Source organism: Hyla sarda, chromosome 1, assembly GCF_029499605.1.
Source record: "Hyla sarda isolate aHylSar1 chromosome 1, aHylSar1.hap1, whole genome shotgun sequence".
NCBI lineage: Eukaryota > Metazoa > Chordata > Amphibia > Anura > Hylidae > Hyla > Hyla sarda.
The window spans coordinates 614,399,292-614,426,763 of NC_079189.1; the positions used below are offsets into that span (position 1 = coordinate 614,399,292).

The following is a 27,472-nucleotide window of genomic DNA, read 5'->3' on the forward strand; positions in this document are numbered from 1 at the left end:
TGGACAGTCAGTGGCTGTCCAGAAATGCTGGGAGTTGTTGTTTTGCAACAGCTGGAGGCTCCGTTTTGGAAACACTGCCGTACAATACGTTTTTAATTTTTATTGGGGGGGATAGTGTAAGCTGGTGTATATGTAGTGTTTTACCCTTTATTATGTGTTAGTGTAGTGTGGTGTAGTGTTTTTAGGGTACATTCACACTGGCGGAGGTTTACAGTGAGTTCCCTGCTAGGAGTTTGCGCTGCGGCGAAAAATTTGCCGCAGCTCATACTTGAAGCAGAAAACTTACTGTAAGCCTGCCCGTGTGAATGTACCCTGTACATTCACATGGGGGGGGCAAACCTCCAGCTGTTTCAAAACTACAACTCCCAGCATGTACTGATAGACCATGCAGGCTGGGAGTTGTACTTTTGCAACAGCTGGAGGCACACTGGTTGGAAAACCTTCAGTTAGGTTCTGTTATCTAACTCAATATTTTCCAACCAGTGTGCCTCCAGCTGTTGCAAAACTACAACTCCCAGCATGTACTGATCACCGAAGGGCATGCTGGGAGATTTAGTTATGCAACAGCTGGAGGGATCACAACTACAACTCCCAGCATGCTGGGATTTGCAGTTTTGCAACATCTGGAGAGCTACAGTATAGAGACCACTGCAAACTGTGGCCCTCCAGATGCTGCAAAACTACAAATCTGAGCATGCCCAGACAGCAAACAGTTGTGTGAGCATGCTAGGAGTTGTAGTTTTGCAAGATCTGGAGGGCTATAGTTCAGAGACTACCATATAGTGGTCTCAAACTGTAGCCCTCCAGCTGTTGCAAAACTACATATTCCAGCATGCCCAAACAGCTGTCTGGGCATGCTGGGAGTTGTAGTTTTGCAACATCTGGAGTGCTATAGTATAGAGACCACTATATAGTGGTCTCGGACTGCAGCCCTCCAGATGTTGCTAGGCAACTTACCGGCTTCCGTCGGATCCAGGGAGCCTGCTGCACGACATCGCCTCCCGACGATCTCCGACGCCGATCGTCGCCCGCAGCCTCTGCAGATGGGTAAGTGGACTCCGGCGCCGGTCCTCAGTCGTTTCCCCGTCCTGCCCCGCCTATTGTGGGTGGGCAGGACGGGGAAAACGAAAGTTAACCCCCCCGCCCCCGATCTGCTATTGGTGGTCGCGTCTAGACCACCAATAGCAGGGATAGGAGGGGTGGCACCCTTGCCACCTCACTCCTATCTCTTCAGGGGGGTTGTGGGTGTCTTAGACACCCGCGATCCCCCTTATATTCCGGGTCACCATAGACCCGTAATGACCCGGAATCGCGCAAATCGCAAGTTTGAATTCACTTGCGATTTGCTCCGATCGCCGACATGGGCATTTGCTCTTACAGTAAAGAACCCCCATCTGTGCTGGTGTAGAAACCTTCTTTCCTCTAGACGTAGAGGATGCCCCCTTGTTATAGATACAGTCCTGGGTATAAATAGATCATGGAGAGATCTCTGTACTGTCCCCTGATATATTTATACACAGTTATTAGGTCGCCCCTAAGCCTTCTTTTTTTCTAAACTAAATAACCCTAATTCTGATAATCTTTCTGGGTACTGTAGTCCTCCCATTCCTCGTATTACCCTGGTATCCCGTCTTTGAACCCTCTCCAGCTCCACTATATCTTTCTTGTACACTGGTGCCCAGTACTGTACACAGTATTCTATGTGTGGTCTGACCAGTACTGTACACAGTATTCTATGTGTGGTCTGACCAGTACTGTACACAGTATTCTATGTGTGGTCTGACCAGTACTGTACACAGTATTCTATGTGTGGTCTGACCAGTACTGTACACAGTATTCTATGTGTGGTCTGACCAGTACTGTACACAGTATTCTATGTGTGGTCTGACCAGTACTGTACACAGTATTCTATGTGTGGTCTGACCAGTACTGTACACAGTATTCTATGTGTGGTCTGACCAGTACTGTACACAGTATTCTATGTGTGGTCTGACCAGTACTGTACACAGTATTGTATGTGTGGTCTGACCAGTACTGTACACAGTATTCTATGTGTGGTCTGACTAGTGATTTGTACAGCGGTAGAATATTTCCTTGTTGTGGACATCTATGCCCCTATTGATGCACCCCATGCTTTTATTTGCCTTGGCAGCAGCTGCCCGACACTGGTCACTACATGTAAATTTACTGTTAACTAAAACTCCTAAGTCCTTTTCCACGTCAGTCGTCCCAAGTGTTCTCCCATTTAATACATAATCCCAGGCCGGATTTTTCTTCCCCATGCGCATTACTTTACATTTATCAGTGTTTAACCTCATCTGCCACTTCCCAGCCCAAACTTCCAACCTATCCAGATCCATTTGTAACAGTGCACTGTCCTCTATAGTGTTATCTACTGTACACAGTGCACTGTCCTCTATAGTGTTTACTGCTTTCTACAAGACCTTTACAAGGTCATTAATAAATATATTAAATAGAAGAGGACCCAAGACTGACCCCTGTGGTACTCCACTAGTAACAGTCACCCAGTCAGAATAAGTACCATTAATAACCACCCTCTGTTTCCTATCACTGAGCCAGTTACTTACCCACTTGCACACATTCTCACCCAGCCCCATCCTTCTCATTATATGCACCAACCTTTTATGTGACACCGTATCAAATGCTTTGGAAAAATCCCGATATACGACATCCAGCGATTGCCCCTGGTCCAGTCTGGAGCTCACCTCCTCATAAAAGCTGATCAGGTTAGTTTGACAGGACCGATCCCTCATAAAGCCAGGCTGATATGGGGTCATACATTTATTTTTATCAAGATATTCCAAAATAGCATCTCTTAGAAAACCCTCAAACAATTTACATACAACCGAGGTTAAACTAACTGGTGTATAATTCCCGGGTCACCTTTTGACCCCTTTTTAAATATTGGCAACACTTTCATTTTTGACCTTTTTGCTATTTATATAGTTAAAGAACACTTTGGGGCTAGTTTTACTCTCTTTGGTAATGAGTCTTTCTGTCTCTATTTTTGCGGCTTTAAAAAAAATAGTTTTTTATTTCAACCCACAACTTTTTTTTCCTGCAAGACGAAGGGTGTCCATATAATGTAAAATTGGTCCCAGAGAAAAACAGGCTCTCATGTATGTAGATGGAAAATGTAAATGCAAAAATTGTATTATCCTGAGGGGTTGAAGTTATTACTCAAAAATAACATCTGTTTAATTCTTGGCAGATTCTTGTACCAGGAGATCAGAGAATCTTATATTGTCAGATTATAAAGCAGATGATGATATCACACAAGATACATATGAAGAACATTCCATTATCCCAGATACACCCTCAGCCCTTCACAGCCAAGATCTCTCATCTCATCCTTTAAAACCAGTTCCATCTTCTGATCTATCACAGCAAAATAAGGAGAAGCCGTTTTCATGTTCAGAATGTGGAAAATGTTTTCTTATCAAATCAAGTCTAGTTCAACATCAAAGACATCATACAGGGGAGAAACTAAATGTATGTGTAGAATGTGGGAAATGTTTTACTAAAAAATCATATCTTAATAGTCATCTAAGAACTCACACAGGAGAGAAGCCATTTTCATGTTCAGAATGTGATAAATGTTTTACTAAGAAATCACATCTTGTTCAACATCAAAGAACTCACACTGGAGAGAAGCCATTTTCATGTTCAGAATGTGGGAAATGTTTTGCAAAGAAAGAAATTCTTGTTCATCATCAAAGAACTCACACAGGGGAGAAACTTTATTTGTGTTCAGAATGTGGGAAATATTTTCCCAGGAAATCAAATCTTGTTCAACATTTAAGAACTCATACAGGAGAGAAGCCATTTTCATGTACAGAATGTGGGAAATGTTTTAGTGATAAATCATATCTTGTTCTACATAAAAGAACTCACACAGGGGAGAAGCCATTTTCATGTTCAGAATGTGGGAAATGTTTTACTGGTAGATCAAGTCTTGCTAATCATAAAAAAACTCACACAGGAGAAAGGCCTTTTTCCTGTTCAGAATGTGGGAAATGTTTTACTAAAAAATCAGTTCTTGATCTACATCTAAGAATTCACACAGGAGAGAAGCCATTTTCATGCTCACAATGTGGGAAATGTTTTACTCGGAAATTATTTCTTGTTAAACATCAAAGAACGCACACAAGAGAGAAGTCAATTGAGAGTAATAAATGATGCAGATAACACATCTATATATTAACCATGTACATAGGATATCTGACATTTATACATGTATCATATTCTGCATCTCCAAACTTGTTACCAATAGTTAATAAAAGTTTTCTTTTAGAACGTAGTCACCTATTCAGCGATGTCATCACTATTGTTTACTTGGTAGGAAAAGAGTGTGATATATTATTCTACTTAGTATTGAGCGAACTTTCTCAAAGTTGCCTGTTCATTTTGGCTCGGTTTACTGCAAAGGGGCACAAAATAAGCCCCGAAACACCCGAAAGACTATAACACTGCTAGGATGTATTGAAGTAGTTTTAAAGTGGTTTTAAGGCTCAGTTATGGTGATATGCGGTAACCCATGGAAACTAATAGCTTCTTTAAAGGAGAGTTCTAGCCAAATGAAATGACCATTTATATAGCTGCACGTGATGAAGTTATATAACTTTGCGATGTGAAGTGTAGTTTTTGCACCCTGTTTCTCTCCAGGCAGGAAGTCCAGGAGATCATATCACACTGATGACTAGAGTCCTAGACGACACGTCACACTCCCTTCTACCCTGATCAGAGAGCTGACAGCTTCAGTGTGCCGTCCTTTTGTGTCCCTGATTGGCTGGAGGGCAACACCGCCCTCCCTGCTCACTCTCACAGAGCAGCCCCTCCCTGTAGCTCACACAGGAATTAAACAGCCTTTTTACAAAGTCTGTTTATGGAGGCTATGAGGGTCTAAATTTGAAACAAATCAGATTGAGGTATCTGAAGACGTAATGGCTTTCTGAAAGCATTCTACATATAGAATAGACTATGAAAAGATATAATGTAGCAACAGCACTCACCAAGGTGAGTGCTGTTGCTACATTATCTCTTTGCACCACCGAACATTGCCTCCAGTATGGTTCCTACCCTATCCTTACATCATAGAATCAAATACTTTTTCCCAGTGCCGAGAATATGTCGTCTCTCAGTGTAAACTTCAACATAGAGAAGAACATGATGAAAGTTTGAACTTTTCTAAATGAAGATGAATTTTTAAATTGTGAAAAAAATCCTAAAATTCACCCTTTAGGGGAGTGTTTACTTGAAAGTGGAGCCCCATTTGACTGCCAAACAGAAATTTTTAAATTGTTAAAATAAAGTTTTTAAATTTCCCTTTTTGGAAGTATCAATAGCTTTTTACTCTGCCAAGTGAAGATGGTGGCATGGATTTTGTGAAGGTTTCCAAAAATGTTCTTTTTCTGGAGTAGCAACAGCTTATATGTCCCAAAATAATCATGAAGAATTAGCTTTTGCATTAAAAGATAAAAAAAAATAAAACATCCCTTTTTTGGAATCATGGGTTGTGTGTGGTTAAAACTACCAGCAGCTAGGGTGATGGCGGACTAGAGGTTCTAGTAGTAGCGAGAGTACAGCAGGAGGAGGCGGACTGGTAAAAGTTTAGTAGCCTGTGGACGTCAGGTGGTTCAAAAACTTTTTAAATTTGGCCAGGTGTCCCAGTCATAGTTGGAGGTACCAGTAGCAAGGGTGATGGCAGACTAGTGGGCCTGCAGTATCCAGCAGGAAGAGGCAGACTAGTAAGAGTAGTAGCCTGTGGACAACAGGAGGTTAAAATTTTGCCTTGTGGCCCAAGCCTGATTGAAACTAGTCAAATTCTGACAACTGCATGTAGTGGCCCACCCTCAGCACCACATGATTGTGCACAGTGGGGACTAGTGGTATCTGTGGTCAGTGGACAGCAGACAGTGGTGAGATAGTGTTAGCTGTATCCACCCAGCAGACATCAGGCATTGGTGGGTATACACCCAGATGTAAGACCTAAGTCAAAATTTTACCCGACGACTAGTCAGGGACATTCTTTCAAAAGTTCCATGATTTAGTTGCGAGTGAATTTAGGAATTTTCCAAAGACTTTTTCTAATACTTATAGTGAAGGACACCTTACGAAGAATGAACGAGATGCCCTCAATACCCTTAAAAAGAACGAAGATATCGTGATCCGCCCCACGGATAAAGGGGGCGGATGTGTGATACAGCAGTATGGTGACTACGATAGTGAAGCATGGAAAAAATTATGTGACACTGATTACTACGAACAAGTCACCGAAGACCCTTTCCAATACTTCAAAAAAAGATTTTATTACTTTTAAATGAAGGTCTTTCTCATCAGCTTTTAACTAAAAAAGAAAAAGTTTTTATTTATTCCTAACCCCTCTACCCCGTTTTATTTCCATCTGCCCAAGGTCCACAAAGATGAATTTTTATTCAAGACATTAATCAAATTAATTGGGGGTATAACTTTAACCCCAGAATATTCCAAAACATCTATAGAATTTCTTGATCTTTTTAATTCACATGAAGAAAATAAGCTAATTACTGTCACATATTTTAAACCTCTTCATTCGAATAGTTTTTCCTTTCCTCAGCGGCCAATATTGGAAATGGAGTGAAAACATGCCATGTGGCCAATTCCACAGAATTAGAAAAAACTGCACGAAAGATTCAAAAATTTTTTCTCAGGCTGCAATTTTTAAAATACGTTTTATCGAGATAGGATACCCAAAACAATTAGTGGAAGATGCCTTAATCAAAGCCTCTGTAAGGCTGAGCGCTCCGGTCCGTGCTCCGGGACCGGAGCGCTCACAGCCTTGTCCTGCTGCGGGTGCCCCGGTCAGACGTGCTGACCGGGAGCGCACCGCTGTCTCCCCGTCTGGTGGGGATGTGGTTCGCATGGCGGGGCGCTCCCGCACGCGCACCACATCCCATACTCCTTACCATGCTCCCGTTCCTGCTGCGCCTCCCTCTGGCGCTGCCCTGTCCCTGTGCACGCGCCCCCGCTCTCTAGGGCGCGTGCGCCGGACTTAAGTTTAAAGGGCCAGTGCACCAATGATTGGTGCCTGGCCCAAATTGTTAATTAAGGGCCATACTATTTAGCTGTCCAGCCCCTTCCTGCCCTCGCCAGATCTTTGTTGCCATAATTACATAGTTAGTACGGTTGAAAAAAGACATACGTCCATCAAGTTCAACCAGGGAATTGAAGGGTAGGCGTGTGGCGTGATATTGGGGAAGGGATGGGATTTTATATTTCTTCATAAGCATTAATGTTATTTTGTTCCAGGAATGTATCTAATCCTGTTTTAAAGCTATTAATTGTTCCTGCTGTGACCACCTGAGAACCGTTGCCGCCTGCCCTGACCTTTTGCTACGTCTGACCTCGCCTCTGCCTGACCCTTCTGTACCGTGCCTATCTCAGCTGCCAGAGAGGTTTGAGTCGCTACTGGGTGGAACGGCCTGGGGGTAACCTGCTGCAGCAAGTCCATCCCGCTTTGCGGCGGGCTCTGGTGAAAACCAGTAATCCCTTAGACTCCATTCCCCTGGTACGGCCCACGTCATCAGCTCTCTGACACAGAGGATCCACCACCTGCCTCCGCTACCAGCTACCAGTCCGGATCCTGACAGCCTCTATGCTGACACAAGAAGAATGCCTTTCGACTACACACCCTGATTTATGTTGCCAGGAATATAGGGAGGACAATGATGAACCTGTGAAAAAAAAATGAAAAGAGAAAAAAGTGAGAGCAATAACAAATACGGTATACTAGAAGGACATCAGAAATATATTACAAACTTTGTCACTACTTATTCAGGGGGACACAAAAAGATTAAAAATGTCCTAACAAAATATTGGAAAAATATCAGAACAGCAAAAAATGATGCAGTAGCTGCAAACTGCCAGGTCGAGAAATACCCAAGGTAGCGGACGGCCAGTCCAAATTCATATACTTAATTCAAAAGGAGTAACCACCTTTGAGGCATGATATTAAAACATAACTTTTAACAACTAAAAGTTACAAAGGGTACCAAAACACAAAAAAGGTTTCAAATGAAAGTGTATGTACAAAAATCAAATGGCCTGTATTGGAGACTGATCACATAAAAGATTGGATAGATGTAAAACAGGTATGGTAATTAACGTGGGTATAGACTGATGGATTGGTCAAACAGTTTTGTTGTGACAAATGATGAGCAGGAAAGGGTAATCGTGCCCACCCTGATGTCTGTGTCCCCCCAAAAAGTCTTTCCCTGCCTTTCGAGGGACCCATCTCCTTAACAGGATGGCCTCGACCACGGTGCCGTTCCCTTCCTGTCAACTAAGTGCACAGGATAAAATAACAACCAGATGCAGGAGGGGAATAGAAAAAATAGCAGTATAATGTGAGACTATTGTATAATCTCAGATCGTCTCGAATCCAGGCCACAGTGTATATGTGAACACACGTGAATAAAATAAAAATCACATAGAATGTCCACTAGAAATTTGGACCATCCTAGTTGGAATAAAGTTGTTCCCTACAACAACAGGGCGACAATCCCCATGTATTATACCGACGTGTTTCCCCCACTCTTGGCACAGAGGGGTTCATCAGGGATAGGGAATCGGGTACATCAATTGGGCCACAATCACCCTGGTACCACAAAATCAGAGTAGGCTAAACCAGATTAGAAACATAGTAACAAAGCCACATGATAATTGGTGTTCAGGTACCAATAGCCCAGCAGGGGGCTGCACAGGACATACAGAGATCAATTTGCATACTACGGTGTACATATAGATCACATGATAAATAATACTTAGCTCAATGCTCCCATTAGGTGATGAAAAAGCTCAGGTTTTTCAGCCCGATCAGCTGAAGGGCCCAGTCCTACAGGCAATGATGTCCAGACTGCGGAGTGGAAGCCCGGTTATGTCAGGAAGGATGCCAAAGGATAGATGCAGCGATGTTGGCACCCTATATTTGGATAGATGTCTCTTTTTATAGCCCTTACCTGCTGTCCGTCAGGAGCCAATTCATCTCCTTCCGGGATATTGCACGCTGTCCGGTGGGTGAACCGCAAAAAGCATTCCAGCCCATGTGCCTGCGTGAAAATTACAGGCTTCCGGTTCAGCGGCCATCCATTCAGTAAGTGCAAGACTCGTGGCGCTAATGTCAATGCGCCTGCGCATACCTAGTGGAACACAGACTGCGCTCCAAACAGTGCGGTTGTGCAGGATCCTACACAGTATCACAGTAGAGCATTCCGTAGAAGGGAACCGCAATGGTATATACGGCATACATATTTACAGCAACAGATGCTCAAACTGCGCCGTCTTCCATTACATACATGTTTGTATATTTGGATCTAATACTTATGAGTATTATAAATAGACATTTAATACTAGAATGATAATGCATAATGAGCATCCCTTAAGGATGGAATGGGTTGATACGTTTTTAATGCAGTAGTGGATCTTGATATATGAAATCGATGTTGCATATATAAATATAAAGATATATGAAATTTATGTTACATATATCGATATGAGGGGGGACCTGACATAGTGGCTTTAGTTAGCTCATTAACCCAATTTTCAAGGGCAATAAGTATGTGTCATAATTCTGTCATAGCCTGCTCAACAAAAGGATACATATTGGCTGACAAAACAATGGAGTAATAAATAGAGTGTTGATTATGGATCAATGAAAGAGGCAAATGCCAAATTATCATTAAGTCCCTCCGGACTAATGGTTTTTAGCTTGAATATCCATTTGGCTTCTTTTTGGAGGAGTTGTCTATCCAAATTACCACCCCTTCCATCTCTCTTTAGTACTTCAATAACCTGAAATGATATATTGAAGGGGTGCTGTGGGTGGACACTGCGCATGTGCATAGCAAGTGGTTTGTCTCTAGAGTGTTCAATATCTCCCACATGTTCTAGTATTCTACGCCTTACCTCCCTGATAGTTTTACCCACATAAGATTTTGGGCAAGGGCACATAGCCAAGTATACAACATGTGAGGTCTTGCAGTTGGCAAAGTCTAAATTTTTGAACTCTCGATTCAACGTATAACTACAAAATGTTTTGGAAGTGTTGATGTATTTGCACGCTTTACAGCTCCCACTCTTGTATGTTCCCATGATTTTTCTATCCAGCCAGGTACCAGTTTTGGTGGGCGGAACATAATAACTGTGCACCAAGTGATCCTTCAGATTTTTCCCCCTCCTGTATGTAATGAGGGGTTTGGGGCCTATAAACTTGGAGACGATAGGGTCTGTATGTACGATTGGCCAGAAATGATCAATTAGCTGCCTAATCCCCTTGGCTGCCGTATCATAGGTGGCAATGATTCTGTTCTGGGGAGTGTCTCCCTTAGGTGAAGGGACTAGCAATTGGTTCCTATCACTGTCCCTCGAGTGCTGAAATGCCTTTCTCAAAGTATGATCTGGATAGCCCCTGGACAGGAATCGATCTCTCGGGTTCTTGGCTTCCTCTTTAAACGTATCCTTATTGGAACAGTTTCGTCTGATCCTAAGGTACTGGCCCTTCGGAATTCCAGCACGAAGTGACTGTGGATGGTGACTGTCCCACTTCAATAAAGTATTACCTGCCGTGGGTTTACGGTAGACCCTCGTCTCCAAGTTGCCATTATCTCCTCGAGATATAGATATGTCCAGAAAACATAGAGAGTTTTTGTTAACCTCATATGTAAACCCCAGAGCTAGTTGGTTTTGGTTTAGTCTGGCCACAAATTCCTCGAAGGACTCTCTAGTACCAGCCCATATGATGATGATATCATCTATATACCTGGCCCAGTACAGGATCGAATCCTGGTACTGGGCCAGGTCTTCGCTGAACACAACCACTTCCTCCCACCATCCTAAAACTAGGTTGGCGTAGGTGGGCGCCACGGGACTGCCCATGGCAGTCCCTTTAATTTGATGGTAATAGCGGTTGTTAAACAGGAAATAGTTGTGCGTTAATACGAAGTTTATGAGCATTGTTATCATGAGCATTGTTATCAATTCGTTGTGTGCCATATGATGTATACTCCTACTTCTGAGGAAGTGCTCCACGGCGTGGAGGCCCACCTGGTGGGGAATGGAACTATATAGTGCCTCCACGTCAATAGAGCACAACCAATGTCCCTCCTCAAGGGACACGTCCTGCCGTTTCAGCAACAGGTCCATCGTGTCCCTTAGATAGGAGGGCAGGCTAACAACGAATGGAGGAAGAACTTTGTCGAGGTACACCCCAAGGTTCTATGTTAGATTACCCATGCCGGACACTATGGGCCAGCATTTCAGGGGATCCAACCCCTTGTGTACCTTGGGGAGGCCATAAAAAGTAGAGACTCTTGGTGAGGATGGATATAAAAAGGCCATCTCCCTGTCATCAATCAACTCCGCCTCCTTGGCTGACCTAAGTATTTCCAAGAGCTCTTTTTGAAAAATCTGTGTAGGATCGGAAGGTAAAATACGATATGTAGTTTCATCCAAAAGGATTTTCAAACACATAGAGACATAATCATGATGGTTCAGTACAACTAAATTGCAACTAAAGAGGGCTTCAGGACTATGTCTCTATTTGCCTCCAAGGTTTTAAGAGCTTGACGCTCAGCAAATGTTAAGTTGTTACTCGAAGGGGTAAAGTTGCAGAATTTAGTCTCAATTTCTCGACACACAGTGTCAACAAAGATATCAATACTATATTTTTCACCTATAGGAGGGAATTTTACACTTTTAAGGTGACAATTGGTAAAAGGGCCCTTACCAATTGGTCGTTCACTTTCGAATAGGAAGAAGGATAGTAGTTAGTTATTAAAAGTTATGTTTTAATATATAGTTACATAGTTACATAGTTAGTATGGTTGAAAAAAGACATACGTCCATCAAGTCCAACCAGGGGATTGAAGGGAAGGATGTAAGGGGATAAGGGAAAGGGATGTAGTTTTATAATTCTGCATAAGCATTAATGTTATTTTGTTCCAGGAATGTATCTAACCCTGCTTTAAAGCTGTTAATTGTTCCTGCTGTGACCAGTTCCTGAGGTAGACCGTTCCATAAATTCACAGTCCTCACGGTAAAGAAGGCGTGCCGCCCCTTTAGACTAAACCTTTTCTTCTCCAGACGGAGGGAGTGCCCTCAAAGGTGGTTACTCCTTTTGAATTAACTAACAAAATATTGGGACATCTTGACATCCGACCCTTGCCTGAAAAAGATCTTACCCTCTAAACCAGGTCTTACTTTCCGTAGAGCTCCCTCTTTACGAAACATTATAGCACCAAGTCGGATCAAGAAACAAACAAAATACATTCAAAGTGACATCTCTCCCTCTAGCATCAAAAACGGAGTGTATAAATTTAATTGTCCCAGATGTAGATGTTGTCTAGCTATACAGGACACTAAAACCACCTTCTCTAGTACATATACAGGCAAATGTGGTAGCCCTTGGGGGGTGTATGGTAGTTGGGGTGTTGTGGTAGATGAGGGGTTAATGTTAACCCTATAGTTCGTGACGCCTGGCTGAGCGCTAGTATGCTGAGGTAATTCTCCGGCCTATCGCCGCCCTTCCCAGTAACGATAGGTGCATGCATAAAATGACTGAAGGTCCACAAGGTACTTGAACTTGAACTTGGACAACTTTACTTGCGTACATCCAATGCACAATAACAGTCTCTGAAATACAGTCACTATCCAGTGCAATGACTGACAGTTGTTGCGGACCTTGACTTTTCATAAAAGTCTCTGAATTAGGGAATATTGCGACGATCCGTCCGGATTTAGGGGATAGATAAGGTCCGGTGATCTTGCAGAGTGTTTAGGGATTGCTACACTCACAATTTAGAAGATATCAGCTGTCGCCGCAAGGCTCAGGCCTAAACTCACTGATAACAGCAGCGCAGATCCTTCTCCACTAACAGCCCACGAGGAAAGAGGGTGAGCAATGGTCGCTGCTCCCTTATATGGGCAGGGGCGGGGCCGTTTTTACTGGTCCAATTAACTGTCACTCACCTTTACAAGGAGCGATGGGAGATAAACGTCATAGGGACCTCCAAAGGTCCTTAACCCCTTAAGGACGCAGGACGTAAATGTACGTCATGGTGAGGTGGTACTTAACGCACCAGGACGTACATTTACGTCCTAAGCATAACCGCGGGCATCGGAGCGATGCCCGTGTCATGCGCGGCTGATCCCGGCTGCTGATCACAGCCAGGGACCCGCCGGCAATGGCCGACGCCCGCGATCTCGCGGGCGTCCGCCATTAACCCCTCAGGTGCCGGGACCAATACAGATCCCGGCATCTGCGGCAGTTCGCGATTTAAATGAACGATCGGATCGCCCGCAGCGCTGCTGCGGGGATCCGATCATTCATAACGCCGCACGGAGGTCCCCTCTCCTTCCTCCGTCCGGCTCCCGGCGTCTCCTGCTCTGGTCTGTGATCGAGCAGACCAGAGCAGGAGATGACCGATAATACTGATCTGTTCTATGTCCTATACATAGAACAGATCAGTATTAGCAATCATGGTATTGCTATGAATAGTCCCCTATGGGGACTATTCAAGTGTAAAAAAAAATGTAAAAAAATGTTAAAGTAAAAGTAAAAAAAAAGTGAAAAATCCCCTCCCCCAATAAAAAAGTAAAACGTCCGTTTTTTCCTATTTTACCCCCAAAAAGCGTAAAAAACATTTTTTATAGACATATTTGGTATCGCCGCGTGCGTAAATGTCCGAACTATTAAAATAAAATGTTAATGATCCCGTACGGTTAACGGCGTGAACGAAAAAAAATAAAAAAAAGTCCAAAATTCCTACTTTTTTAATACATTTTATTAAAAAAAAAATAATAAAAAATGTATTAAAAGTTTTTTATATGCAAATGTGGTATCAAAAAAAAAGTACAGATCATGGCGCAAAAAATGAGCCCCCATACTGCCACTTATACGGAAAAATAAAAAAGTTAGAGGTCATCAAAATAAAGGGATTATAAACGTACTAATTTGGTTAAAAAGTTTGTGATTTTTTTTAAGCGCAACAATAATATAAAAGTATATAATAATGGGTATCATTTTAATCGTATTGACCCTCAGAATAAAGAACACACGTCACTTTTACCATAAATTGTACGGCGTGAAAACAAAACCTTCCAAAATTAGCAAAATTGCGTTTTTCGTTTTAATTTCCCCACAAAAATAGTGTTTTTTGGTTGCGCCATACATTTTATGATATAATGAGTTAAGTCATTACAAAGGACAACTGGTCTCGCAAAAAACAAGCCCTCATACTAGTCTGTGGATGAAAATATAAAAGAGTTATGATTTTTAGAAGGCGAGGAGGAAAAAATGAAAACGTAAAAATTTAATTGTCTGAGTCCTTAAGGCCAAAATGGGCTGAGTCCTTAAGGGGTTAAGCACAAAACCATAGAGTTTACCCGGTCACGTGACCCGCAGGTCCTGTTACGCTATGCTCAGGTAATTAACCATTTATATACACTTGTATAATCCTATATATATATATATATATATATATATATATATATATATATACAAATCCTAAAGAATTATTAGATGACTAATACCTAGATGAGAGATGACTAGAGGCAGGCTAGTTAAGAAGAACCCCGACATCCTAGGGACTCTGGCTATGGGGACTTATATAAAAAGGTACCGGATAGGATGCAGTACCGGGACACCACACAAAGTTTTTCTATAAAATATAATATGTCCTGTCAGTCCTCATACTTAATATATTTAATCAATTGCAAATGCGGCCAACAGTATGTGGGTCGCACCACTCAAAAATGACACTGTCTTAATCAACACCGTAATAATATAAAGAAATGATTCCTGTTCCACAGTCTTTCTTGGCATATTACTTTAGTGCATAAAGATGAAGAAATTGATAGTCATTTCCATTATACCAATTGATTACATTCCTCCGCATATATACAATAGATTTGAGACTTTATCTAGAAAAGAAATGTTTTGGATTTATAGTCTTCACTGTCTGCAACCGTATGGTCTTAATGAGGTGACCGAATTAATTTACTAATGCAATCTTCCTTTTGAAACTGAGTATTTTCCAATAAGATATACATTTCGATTACTTTTTGTCTCTTAAACTAATACAATCGATTATCAATTTTTTATTTTTACACATTAAAGGGGTACTCCAGCGCTAAGACATCTTATCCCCTATCCGCTGGGGACCCAGTGATCTTGCTTGCCGCACCCCGGTTACAATCAGTGCCCGGAGCATGTTCGCTCCGGGTCTGATTACTGGTGATCACGGGGCCGGAGCATTGTGACGTCACGGCCCAGTCCCCTTGTGACATCATGCTCCTCCCCCTCAATGCTAGCCTATGGGAGGGGGCATGGCAGCTGTCACGCCCCCTCCCATAGGCTTGCATTGAGGGGGAAGAGCGTGACGTCACACGGGGGTGGGGCCATAACGTCACAATGCTTCGGCCCCCGTAATCGCCAGGGCCCAGAGCATTGTGACGTCTGTTTCATCCTCTGGTCTCCCATATCACACTGGGCCACAGTAATACACTTCATTTTACTATTTTACTTGTCCAAATCGATCCTTTAACACTAAAGACATATTCACCTTCTGAGGTTTCTTTCTCTCAGTTCCTGCGGAATATCTTCAGCTCCACAGCACCGTTCAGAGACCTTCTCCGACACGGGATTTCCTCAGGCAGCTCCTGGCCCCTTACCCTGGAATTGGGTGAAATGCGTTGTTAGATGTTGTACTCTGCGTACAACATCCTCAGGTTAGCATAACCTTGGTACTTTACTTGCCCTGGTTTTCACCGAAATAACGGCACAAGTTGCGCTCCCTATCTGTCTCTCCCTTTCCTTTTTTATATGTGCATTGGTGGACTAGTGATACCAGTAGCCAGGCTTTGTCATAACTCTACATGTGCTGACATATAGGCCTTATTCTTATATTCGGACCCTGCCTATGCCCTTCTTTCTCACTGCAGATACAGCACTGTGCCTGCTCTCCTGCATCTGGTAATATAGTTAACAATTTCCAATTGGCAGGGTACCGTAAATAGCTAGATACATCACCCCCCGATTGTGCCCCTGTACATCACCCCCCCCCGACTGTGCCCCTGTACATTACCACCCGACTGTGCCCCTGTACATCACCGCCTGACTGTGCCCCTGTACATCACCCCCTTGACTGTGCCCCTGTACATCACCTGACTGTGCCCCTATACATCACCGCCCAACTGTGCCCCTGTACATCACCTGACTGTGCCCCTGTACATCACCGCCCAACTGTGCCCCTGTACATCACCTGACTGTGCCCCTGTACATTACCGCCCGACTGTGCCCCTGTACATCACCGCCCGACTGTGCCCCTGTACATCACCGCCCGACTGTGCCCCTGTACATCACCGCCCGACTGTGCCCCTGTTCATCACCCCCCGACTGTGCCCCTGTACATCACCCCCTGACTGTGCCCCTGTACATCACCACTTGACTGTGCCCCTGTACATCACCCCCTCAGGGCTGGATCATCATTGGCGCTCATGGAGCACCTGCTCCGGGCCCACAGGGGGCCCCTGTCACATTCGGGACATCCCTGTTTAATGAAAAATCTTTTCAGGACACAAGGATGCCCCAGTTACCTCTCTGCGGCCCCGCATTAACTTTAAAAGCGCAGGGGCCGCTGGCAGGTAGCGCATGCATGGACGTCACTGACGTTCCGTGCATGCGCCCATAGAAGAGCAGAGGAGAACGCACGCATGGTAAGTCACCACTCACCAGCGGCACGTCATCTTCAGCGTTCCGACCACCACTCCTCTCCGGTCCTGGGACCTACTACTATGGCCTGTAGGCCATAGCGATAGATCATGACCCTGGACCGATGGTCAGAACACTGGGGACGTTAACAGGCATACAGCCTCCAGCCACACACTGTATATGGCTGAAGGTTGGATGTCTGTGGGGGAACTGTACTGCACCTAATGTGGGGATCTATACTGCACGTAATGGTGGGGAACTATACTGCACCTAATGGGGGGGAACTGTACTGCACCCCTAATGGGGGGGAACTGTGCTGCACCCCTAATGTGGGGGGAACTGTACTGCACCCCTAAAGTGGGGGGAACTGTACTGCACCTAATGGGGGGGGGGGGAACTACAACCTATGCGGGGGAACTATACTGCACCTAATGTGGTGGAACTGTTGGGGGGGAACTGTCGGGGGTGGGGGCATCATAATGAAGTGCTCCATCTGCCAGGCAGCCTTAATCTGGCCCTGCCCCTGACTGTGCCCCTGTACATTGCCCCCTCTGACTGTGCCCCTGTACATTACCACCCGACTGTGCCCCTGTACATTACCACCCGACTGTGCCCCTGTACATTACCACCCGACTGTGCCCCTGTACATTACCACCCGACTGTGCCCCTGTACATTACCACCCGACTGTGCCCCTGTACATTACCACCCGACTGTGCCCCTGTACATCACCACCCGACTGTGCCCCTGTACATCACCACCCGACTGTGCCCCTGTACATCACCACCCGACTGTGCCCCCGTACATCACCACCCGACTGTGCCCCCGTACATCACCACCCGACTGTGCCCCCGTACATCACCACCCGACTGTGCCCCTGTACATCACCACCCTGACTGTGCTCCTGTACATCACCGCCCGACTGTGCCCCTGTACATCACCGCCCAACTGTGCCCCTGTACATCACCGCCCGACTGTGCCCCTGTACATCAACCCCCCACTGTATTCCTGTACATCACTGCCCCACTATGCCCCTGTACATCACCGCCCGACTGTGCCCCTGTACATCACCGCCCCACTGTGCCGCTGTACATCAACCCCCCACTGTATTCCTGTACATCACTGCCCCACTATGCCCCTGTACATCACCGCCCCACTGTGCCCCTGTACATCAACCCCCCACTGTATTCCTGTACATCACCCCCTCAACTGTGCCCCTGTACATCACCGCCCGACTGTGCCCCTGTACATCACCGCCCGACTGTGCCCCTGTACATCACCACCGAATGTACTCCTGTACATCACCCCCGACTGTGCCCCTGTACATCACCTGATTGTGCCCCTGTACATCACCGCCTGACTGTGCCTCTGTACATCACTGCCCAACTGTGCTCCTGTACATCACCGCCCGACTGTGCCCTGTACATCACCCCCTGACTGTTCCTCTGTACATCACTGCCCAACTGTGCCCCTGTACATCATCACCCGACTGTGCCCCTGTACATCACCTCCAGACTGTGCCCCTGTACATTACCACCTGTACATTACCACCCGACTGTGCCCCTGTACATCACCGCCCAACTGTGCCCCTGTACATCACCGCCCGACTATGCCCCTGTACATCATTACCCGACTGAGCCCCTGTACATCACCCTCCGACTGTGCCCATGTACATCACCGCCCGACTGAGCCCCTGTACATCACCCTCCGACTGTGCTCCTGTACATCACCCTCCGACTGTGCCCCTGTACATCACCCTCCGACTGCGCCCCTGTACATCACCACCCGACTGTGCCCCTATACATCACCCCCCGACTGTGCCCCTATACATCACCCCCCGACTGTGCCCCTGTACATCACCCCCGACTGTGCCCCTGTACTTCACCACCCGACTGTGCCCCTGTACATCACCACCCGACTGTGCCCCTGTACATCCCCCCCTGACTGTGTCCCTGTACATCACCACCCGACTGTGCCCCTGTACATCACCACCCGACTGTGCCCCTGTACTTCACCACCCGACTGTGCCCCTGTACATCACCACTCGACTGTGCCCCTGTACATCACCACCCGACTGTGCCCCTGTACATCACCACCCGACTGTGCCCCTGTACATCACCCCTTCAGGGCTGGATCATCATTGGCGCTCATAGAGCGCCTGCTCCGGGCCCGCAGGTGGCCCCCGTCACATTCCGGACATCCCTGTGTAATGAAAAAAAATTTCAGGACACAAGGATGCCCCGGTTACCTCTCTGCGGCCCCGCGTTAACTTTAAAAATGCAGGGGCCGCCGGGAGGTAGCGCATGCAGGGACATCACTGACGTCCCGTGCATGCGCCCATAGAAGAGCAGAGCGGAGCATCGAGGAGAACGCGCGCATGGTAAGTCACCACTCACCAGCGGCACGTCATCTTCAGTGTTCCGACCACCACTGCTCTCCAGTCCTGGGACCTACTACTATAGCCTGTAGGCAATAGCGATAGATCATGACCCTGGACCGATGGTCGGAACACTGGGGCAATAAACAGGCATACAGCCTCCAGCCATACACTGTATATGGCTGAAGGCTGTATGTCTGTGGGGGAACTGTACTGCACCTAATGTGGGGAACTATACTGCACCTAATGTGGGGAACTATACTGCACCTAATGTGGGGAACTATACTGCACCTAATGTGGAGAACTATACTGCACCTAATGTGGGGGGAACTATACTGCACCTAATGTGGGGGGAACTATACTGCACCTAATGGGGGGAACTATACTGCACCTAATGTGGGGGAACTGTACTGCACCTAATGTGGGGGAACTGTACTGCACCAAATGTGGGGGAACTATACTGCACCTAATGGGGGGAACTGTACTGCACCTAATGAGGGGGAACTATACTGCACCTAATGTGGGGGAACTATACTGCACCTAATGTGGGGGAACTATACTGCACCTAATGTGGGGGAACTATACTGCACCCAATGTGGGGGAACTGTACTGCACCTAATGTGGGGGACTATACTGCACCTAATGTGGGGAACTATACTGCACCTAATGTGGGGAACTATACTGCACCTAATGTGGAGAACTATACTGCACCTAATGTGGGGATCTATACTGCACGTAATGGTGGGGAACTATACTGCACCTAATGGGGGGGAACTGTACTGCACCCCTAATGGGGGGGAACTGTGCTGCACCCCTAATGTGGGGGGAACTGTACTGCACCCCTAAAGTGGGGGGAACTGTACTGCACCTAATGGGGGGGGGGAACTACAACCTATGCGGGGGAACTATACTGCACCTAATGTGGTGGAACTGTTGGGGGGGGGGAACTGTCGGGGGTGGGGGCATCATAATGAAGTGCTCCATCTGCCAGGCAGCCTTAATCTGGCCCTGCCCCTGACTGTGCCCCTGTACATTGCCCCCTCTGACTGTGCCCCTGTACATTACCACCCGACTGTGCCCCTGTACATTACCACCCGACTGTGCCCCTGTACATTACCACCCGACTGTGCCCCTGTACATTACCACCCGACTGTGCCCCTGTACATTACCACCCGACTGTGCCCCTGTACATTACCACCCGACTGTGCCCCTGTACATTACCACCCGACTGTGCCCCTGTACATCACCACCCGACTGTGCCCCTGTACATCACCACCCGACTGTGCCCCTGTACATCACCACCCTGACTGTGCTCCTGTACATCACCGCCCGACTGTGCCCCTGTACATCACCGCCCCACTGTGCCGCTGTACATCAACCCCCCACTGTATTCCTGTACATCACCGCCCCACTATGCCCCTGTACATCACCGCCCCACTGTGCCCCTGTACATCAACCCCCCACTGTATTCCTGTACATCACCCCCTCAACTGTGCCCCTGTACATCACCGCCCGACTGTGCCCCTGTACATCACCGCCCGACTGTGCCCCTGTACATCACCACCGAATGTACTCCTGTACATCACCCCCCCGACTGTGCCCCTGTACATCACCTGATTGTGCCCCTGTACATCACCGCCTGACTGTGCCTCTGTACATCACTGCCCGACTGTGCTCCTGTACATCACCGCCCGACTGTGCCCTGTACATCACCCCCTGACTGTTCCTCTGTACATCACTGCCCAACTGTGCCCCTGTACATCATCACCCGACTGTGCCCCTGTACATCACCTCCAGACTGTGCCCCTGTACATCACCCCCCGACTGTGCCCCTGTACATCACCGCCCAACTGTGCCCCTGTACATCACCGCCCGACTATGCCCCTGTACATCATTACCCGACTGAGCCCCTGTACATCACCCTCCGACTGTGCCCCTGTACATCACCGCCCGACTGAGCCCCTGTACATCACCCTCCGACTGTGCTCCTGTACATCACCGCCCCACTGTGCCCCTGTACTTCACCACCCGACTGTGCCCCTGTACTTCACCACCCGACTGTGCCCCTGTACATCACCACTCGACTGTGCCCCTGTACATCACCACCCGACTGTGCCCCTGTACATCACCACCCGACTGTGCCCCTGTACATCACCCCTTCAGGGCTGGATCATCATTGGCGCTCATAAAGCGCCTGCTCCGTGGCCCCCGTCACATTCCGGACATCCCTGTGTAATGAAAAAAAAATTCAGGACACAAGGATGCCCCGGTTACCTCTCTGCGGCCCCGCGTTAACTTTAAAAATGCAGGGGCCGCCGGGAGGTAGCGCATGCAGGGACGTCACTGACGTCCCGTGCATGCGCCCATAGAAGAGCAGAGCGGAGCATCGAGGAGAACGCGCGCATGGTAAGTCACCACTCACCAGCGGCACGTCATCTTCAGTGTTCCGACCACCACTGCTCTCCAGTCCTGGGACCTACTACTATAGCCTGTAGGCCATAGCGATAGATCATGACCCTGGACCGATGGTCGGAACACTGGGGCAATAAACAGGCATACAGCCTCCAGCCATACACTGTATATGGCTGAAGGCTGTATGTCTGTGGGGGAACTGTACTGCACCTAATGTGGGGAACTATACTGCACCTAATGTGGGGAACTATACTGCACCTAATGTGGGGAACTATACTGCACCTAATGTGGAGAACTATACTGCACCTAATGTGGGGGGAACTATACTGCACCTAATGTGGGGGGAACTATACTGCACCTAATGTGGGGAACTATACTGCACCTAATGTGGGGGAACTGTACTGCACCTAATGTGGGGGAACTGTACTGCACCAAATGTGGGGGAACTATACTGCACCTAATGTGGGGAACTGTACTGCACCTAATGAGGGGGAACTATACTGCACCTAATGTGGGGGAACTATACTGCACCTAATGTGGGGGAACTATACTGCACCCAATGTGGGGGAACTGTACTGCACCTAATGTGGGGGACTATACTGCACCTAATGTGGGGAACTATACTGCACCTAATGTGGGGAACTATACTGCACCTAATGTGGAGAACTATACTGCACCTAATGTGGGGGGAACTATACTGCACCTAATGTGGGGGGAACTATACTGCACCTAATGTGGGGGGAACTATACTGCACCTAGTGGGGGGAACTGTACTGCACCTAATGTGGGGAACTATACTGCACCTAATGTGGGGGAACTGTACTGCACCTAATGTGGGGGAACTGTACTGCACCAAATGTGGGGGAACTATACTGCACCTAATGTGGGGAACTGTACTGCACCTAATGAGGGGGAACTATACTGCACCTAATGTGGGGGAACTATACTGCACCTAATGTGGGGGAACTATACTGCACCCAATGTGGGGGAACTGTACTGCACCTAATGTGGGGGACTATACTGCACCTAATGTGGGGGAACTATACTGCACCTAATGTGGGGGAACTATACTGCACCTAATGTGGGGGAACTATACTGCAGCTAATGTGGGGAACTATACTGCACCTAATGTGGAGAACTATACTTCCAGCTTAATGTGGGGCAACTGTACTGCACCTAATGTGGGGGAACTGGACTGCACCTAATATGGGGAACTATACTGCACCAAATGTGGGGAACTATACTGGACCTAATGTGGAGGAACTATACTGCACCTAATGTGGGGGAACTATACTGCACCTAATGTGGGGGAACTATACTGCACCCAATGTGGGGAACTATACTGCACCAAATGGGGGGGGGGAACAATACTGCATGTAATGTGGGGAACTATACTGCACGTAATGGTGGGGAACTATACTGCACCTAATGGGGGGAACTGTACTGCACCCAATGTGGGGAACTATACTGCACCTAATGTGGGGAACTATACTGCACCTAATGTGGGGGAACTATACTGCACCTAATGTGGGGGAACTATACTGCACCAAATGTGGGGGAACTATACTGCACCTAATGTGGGGAACTGTACTGCACCTAATGAGGGGGAACTATACTGCACCTAATGTGGGGGAACTATACTGCACCTAATGTGGGGGAACTATACTGCACCTAATGTGGGGGAACTATACTGCACCTAATGTGGGGGAACTGTACTGCACCTAATGTGGGGGACTATACTGCACGTAATGGTGGGGAACTATACTGCACCTAATGTGGAGAACTATACTTCCAGCTTAATGTGGGGGAACTGTACTGCACCTAATGTGGGGGAACTGGACTGCACCTAATGTGGGGAACTATACTGGACCTAATGTGGAGGAACTATACTGCACCTAATGTGGAGGAACTATACTGCACCCAATGTGGGGAACTATACTGCACCAAATGGGGGGGGCAATACTGCATGTAATGTGGGGAACTATACTGCACGTAATGGTGGGGAACTGTACTTCACCCCTAATGTGGGGGAACTGTACTGCACCCCTAATGTGGGGGAACTGTACTGCACCCCTAATGTGGGGGAACTGTACTGCACCCATAATGGGGGGGGGGGAACTGTGCTGCACCCCTAATGGGGGGGGAACTGTGCTGCCCCCCTAATGTGGGGGGGGGAGCTGTACTGCACCCCTAATGTGGGGGGAACTGTACTGCACCCCTAATGTGGGGGAACTGTACTGCACCTAATGTGGGGGAACTATACTGCACCTAATGTGGGGGAACTGTACTGCACCTAATGGGGGGAACTGTACTGCACCTAATAGGGGGGAACTACAACCTAATGCGGGGGAACTATACTGCACCTAATGTGGGGGAACTGTCGGGGGGGGCATCATAATGAAGTGCTCAGTCTTCCAGGCAGCCTTATTCTGGCCCTGCACCCCCTGACTGTGTCCCTGTACATTACCACCCGACTGTGCCCCTGTACATCACCGCCCGACTGTGCCCCTGTACATCACCGCCCGACTGTGCCCCTGTACATCACCGCCCGACTGTGCCCCTGTACATCACCGCCCGACTGTGCCCCTGTACATCACCGCCCGACTGTGCCCCTGTACATCACCCCCGACTGTGCCCCTGTACATCACCGCCCGACTGTGCCCCTGTACATCACCGCCCGACTGTGCCCCTGTACATCACCGCCCGACTGTGCCGCTGTACATCACCGCCCGACTGTGCCCCTGTACATCACCGCCCGACTGTGCCCCTGTACATCACCGCCCGACTGTGCCCCTGTACATCACCCCCGACTGTGCCCCTGTACTTCACCACCCGACTGTGCCCCTGTACATCCCCCCCTGACTGTGTCCCTGTACATCACCACCCGACTGTGCCCCTGTACATCACCACCCGACTGTGCCCCTGTACATCACCACCCGACTGTGCCCCTGTACATCACCACCCGACTGTGCCCCTGTACATCACCACCCGACTGTGCCCCTGTACATTACCACCTGACTGTGCCCCTGTACATTACCACCCGACTGTGTCCCTGTACATTACCACCCGACTGTGCCCCTGTACATTACCACCCGACTGTGCCCCTGTACATTACCACCCGACTGTGTCCCTGTACATCCCCCCCTGACTGTGCCCCTGTACATTACCACCCGACTGTGCCCCTGTACATCCCCCCCTGACTGTGCCCCTGTACATTACCACCCGACTGTGTCCCTGTACATCACCACCTGACTGTGCCCCTGTACATCACCACCTGACTGTGCCCCTGTACATCCCCCCCTGACTGTGCCCCTGTACATCACCGCCCAACTGTGCCCCTGTACATCACCCCCGACTGTGCCCCTGTACTTCACCCCCCGACTGTGCCCCTGTACATCACCACCTGACTGTGCCCCTGTACATTACCACCTGACTGTGCCCCTGTACATTACCACCCGACTGTGTCCCTGTACATCACCACCTGACTGTGCCCCTGTACATCACCCCCTGACTGTGCCCCTGTACCGGTGCCGCGAAAATCGAGTGGGAAAATGGCGGCGGAAATTTTATTTTGTTTTTTAACTTAACTAATTTTAAATCTCCTGGCCGGTAATAAGTGTCATGACACTGACTGACACGTTATGACGTTTACCGCCAGACCAAGCAGAAGTGTCCTAGTCACTGGAGCAGGTACCGCCCACAACGTCAAACACATCCCGCCAGAGAAGAGCATCTGTTCGGCTGATTGTCAGGTAAAGTGTCGGCGCACTCCTTCCTGGACACTCTCCTAGAAAATGAAGCATATTCCAATGCTCCACCTGGTAGCAGTAGCCCGGCTCCCCATGTGCTGCAGCAGGCTTCTGCTCTGCGGGGAGGCGGTGCCATCTTGCTGGAGACCCAGTACTGAGGGCAGAGTTTTCCCACCAGTGTGCCTCTTGTTGTTGCACAACTATAACTCCCAGCATGCCCGGACAGACTTTGGCTGTCTGGGCATGCTGGGAGTTATAGTCTTTCAACAGCTGGAGGCACACTGGTAGGGGTACACTGATACAGTGTGCCCCCATTTAATGCCTGCCTGCCAACCTACAAAACGTACTACCTACCTAGCAAACGTGATACACACGTACCTACTAGCAAACGTGCTACCCACGTGCCTACTTGCAAACATGCTACCCGCCTACTTACCTTGCAAATGTTATACCTGCCTGCCTACCTACCTAGCAAACATGCTACCTGCCTACCTACCTAGCAAACATGCTACCCGCCTACCTACCTAGAAAATGTAATACCTGCCTAACTACCTAGCAAATGTTCTACTTGCTTACCAATCTAGACAACTCACTACCTGCCTGCCTACTTAACCAGCCTACTACCTGTCTGCCTACCTACCCAATGTACTACCTACCTACAACAAATTCTTACAATGCAGTCCTACCTGTAAAAATATTCCTTCAAGGGGGTCCTACCTACTAAAGTCCTACTAAACTTCCTACAGGAGGGTCCTATATACTGGGAGCAAGCCACCTACAGGAGTGTCCTATATACCAGGGGCAAGCTACCTACATGGGGACAAATTAATTATGTAGGACCCTCCTGTAGGTAGCTTGCCCCCTGTAGGTAGGGCCCCTCTATTAAAGGAAATCTGTTACCTGTGTCACCTGCACTAACCTGTCGGTACCGACAGGTAGTGCAGGTGACACTGATGACAATGGTACTTACCTTGTCCCGGTCCGTGGCAGGGATCTCCTTTAATCTCCTCCGTTAGCTCCAGCTCCGGGCACCGGCTTGGGGCACAGGCGGAGCTTAATGACATCACCGCTGCTGTTCCCAGGACCCAGCAGCAGTGGGGACATCATTAAGCTTCGCCCATGCCCCAAGCCGCTGATGCTTTCGGCTGGTACCGTTGTCATCAGTGTCACCTGCACTACCTGTTGGTACCGACAGGTTAGTGCAGGTGACACTGATGACAGATTTCCTTTAACTCTCCCCCTGGACTCCCATGTAGGTAGCTTGGCCAATGTACGTAGGACCCTCCTGTAGGTAGCTTGCCCCCTATAGGTAAGACCACCATGTACAGGGGGCAACTTGCATACAGGGGACAATCTACATACAGAGTGACACCTAACTTATAGGGGAAAAAACACAATGGGGGGATGGGAACCTAACGATTCCTCCTCAACTGACCTACCCCTTCTAACCAACCCACTTACTTCCTGAAAAAGTGCGGAGCCTAATATGCGTTTGTTTTGCAGGTTCAGCGCTAAAGTGTTGTGACTGGAAGAAACCGTCATGACGGTCTGTGCTAGATGGAGAAGAAAAGTAAATGACCTATCATAGAAGAGGTCAACTGTGAGTCCTGCATATAGCAGCACTGCCATCTACATCGCTAACAGATATAGGTATTGTGCACTGCTTATTTTAGCAATTTTTTTTGGCCTTTCGACGACAATTATTTGGTAGGGGTGCCCTGTAGAGATGAGCGAAGTTACAGTGATTCGATTCGTCACGAACTTCGCGTGATTGGCGCTGTCCAAGACAATCACAATCGCCCTGATTCCAGAGGGAGCGAGCGGTTGCCAGGAGTGGACACCTGCAGCGGAGGGCCCCGATCCCCGGCATCGGCGGGATTGGGGCCCCAGGACTGGTGGCGTGGAGTGAAGATCGGCGCCGGGGGACAGAGCAGAGCAGCAACAGGCGGTAAGGCTGTGCCTCCTGCTGTTGCTTAGCAACAACTCCCAGCATGCACAAAAGGACATGCTGGGAGTTGTAGTTATGCAACAGCAAGAGGTAGTTAGGCTGTTTGTGCATGCTGGGATTTGTAGTTATGCAACAGCTACTTTTGCATAACTACAACTCCCAGCAAGCACAGACAACAAAAGGGCATGCTGAGAGTTGTAGTGGTGTGCCTCCGGCTGTTGCA

General features: G+C 47.8%; 2 protein-coding genes and 1 long non-coding RNA gene across 3 annotated transcripts in view; 2 read left to right on the forward strand and 1 right to left on the reverse strand.

Moving 5' to 3' along the window:
- Nucleotides 1–4,924, forward strand: part of LOC130308348 (uncharacterized) — a 145,197-nt gene extending 140,273 nt beyond the window's left edge. The window contains 1 exon segment of the mRNA XM_056552245.1: nt 3,233–4,924. Within this exon segment, the coding sequence (XP_056408220.1) occupies nt 3,233–4,200 (968 nt within the window). The 3' untranslated portion in view covers nt 4,201–4,924.
- LOC130298204 (oocyte zinc finger protein XlCOF7.1-like) overlaps nt 1–27,472 on the forward strand; it is a 177,118-nt gene that overhangs the window by 11,182 nt on the left and 138,464 nt on the right. The window lies entirely within an intron of this gene.
- On the reverse strand, nt 7,684–26,391 carry LOC130298846 (uncharacterized). Its single transcript, XR_008850138.1, has 3 exons — nt 26,272–26,391; nt 15,618–15,727; nt 7,684–7,733 (listed from the first exon to the last, which is right to left on the reverse strand). It is a non-coding gene; the product is annotated as an uncharacterized LOC130298846 (long non-coding RNA).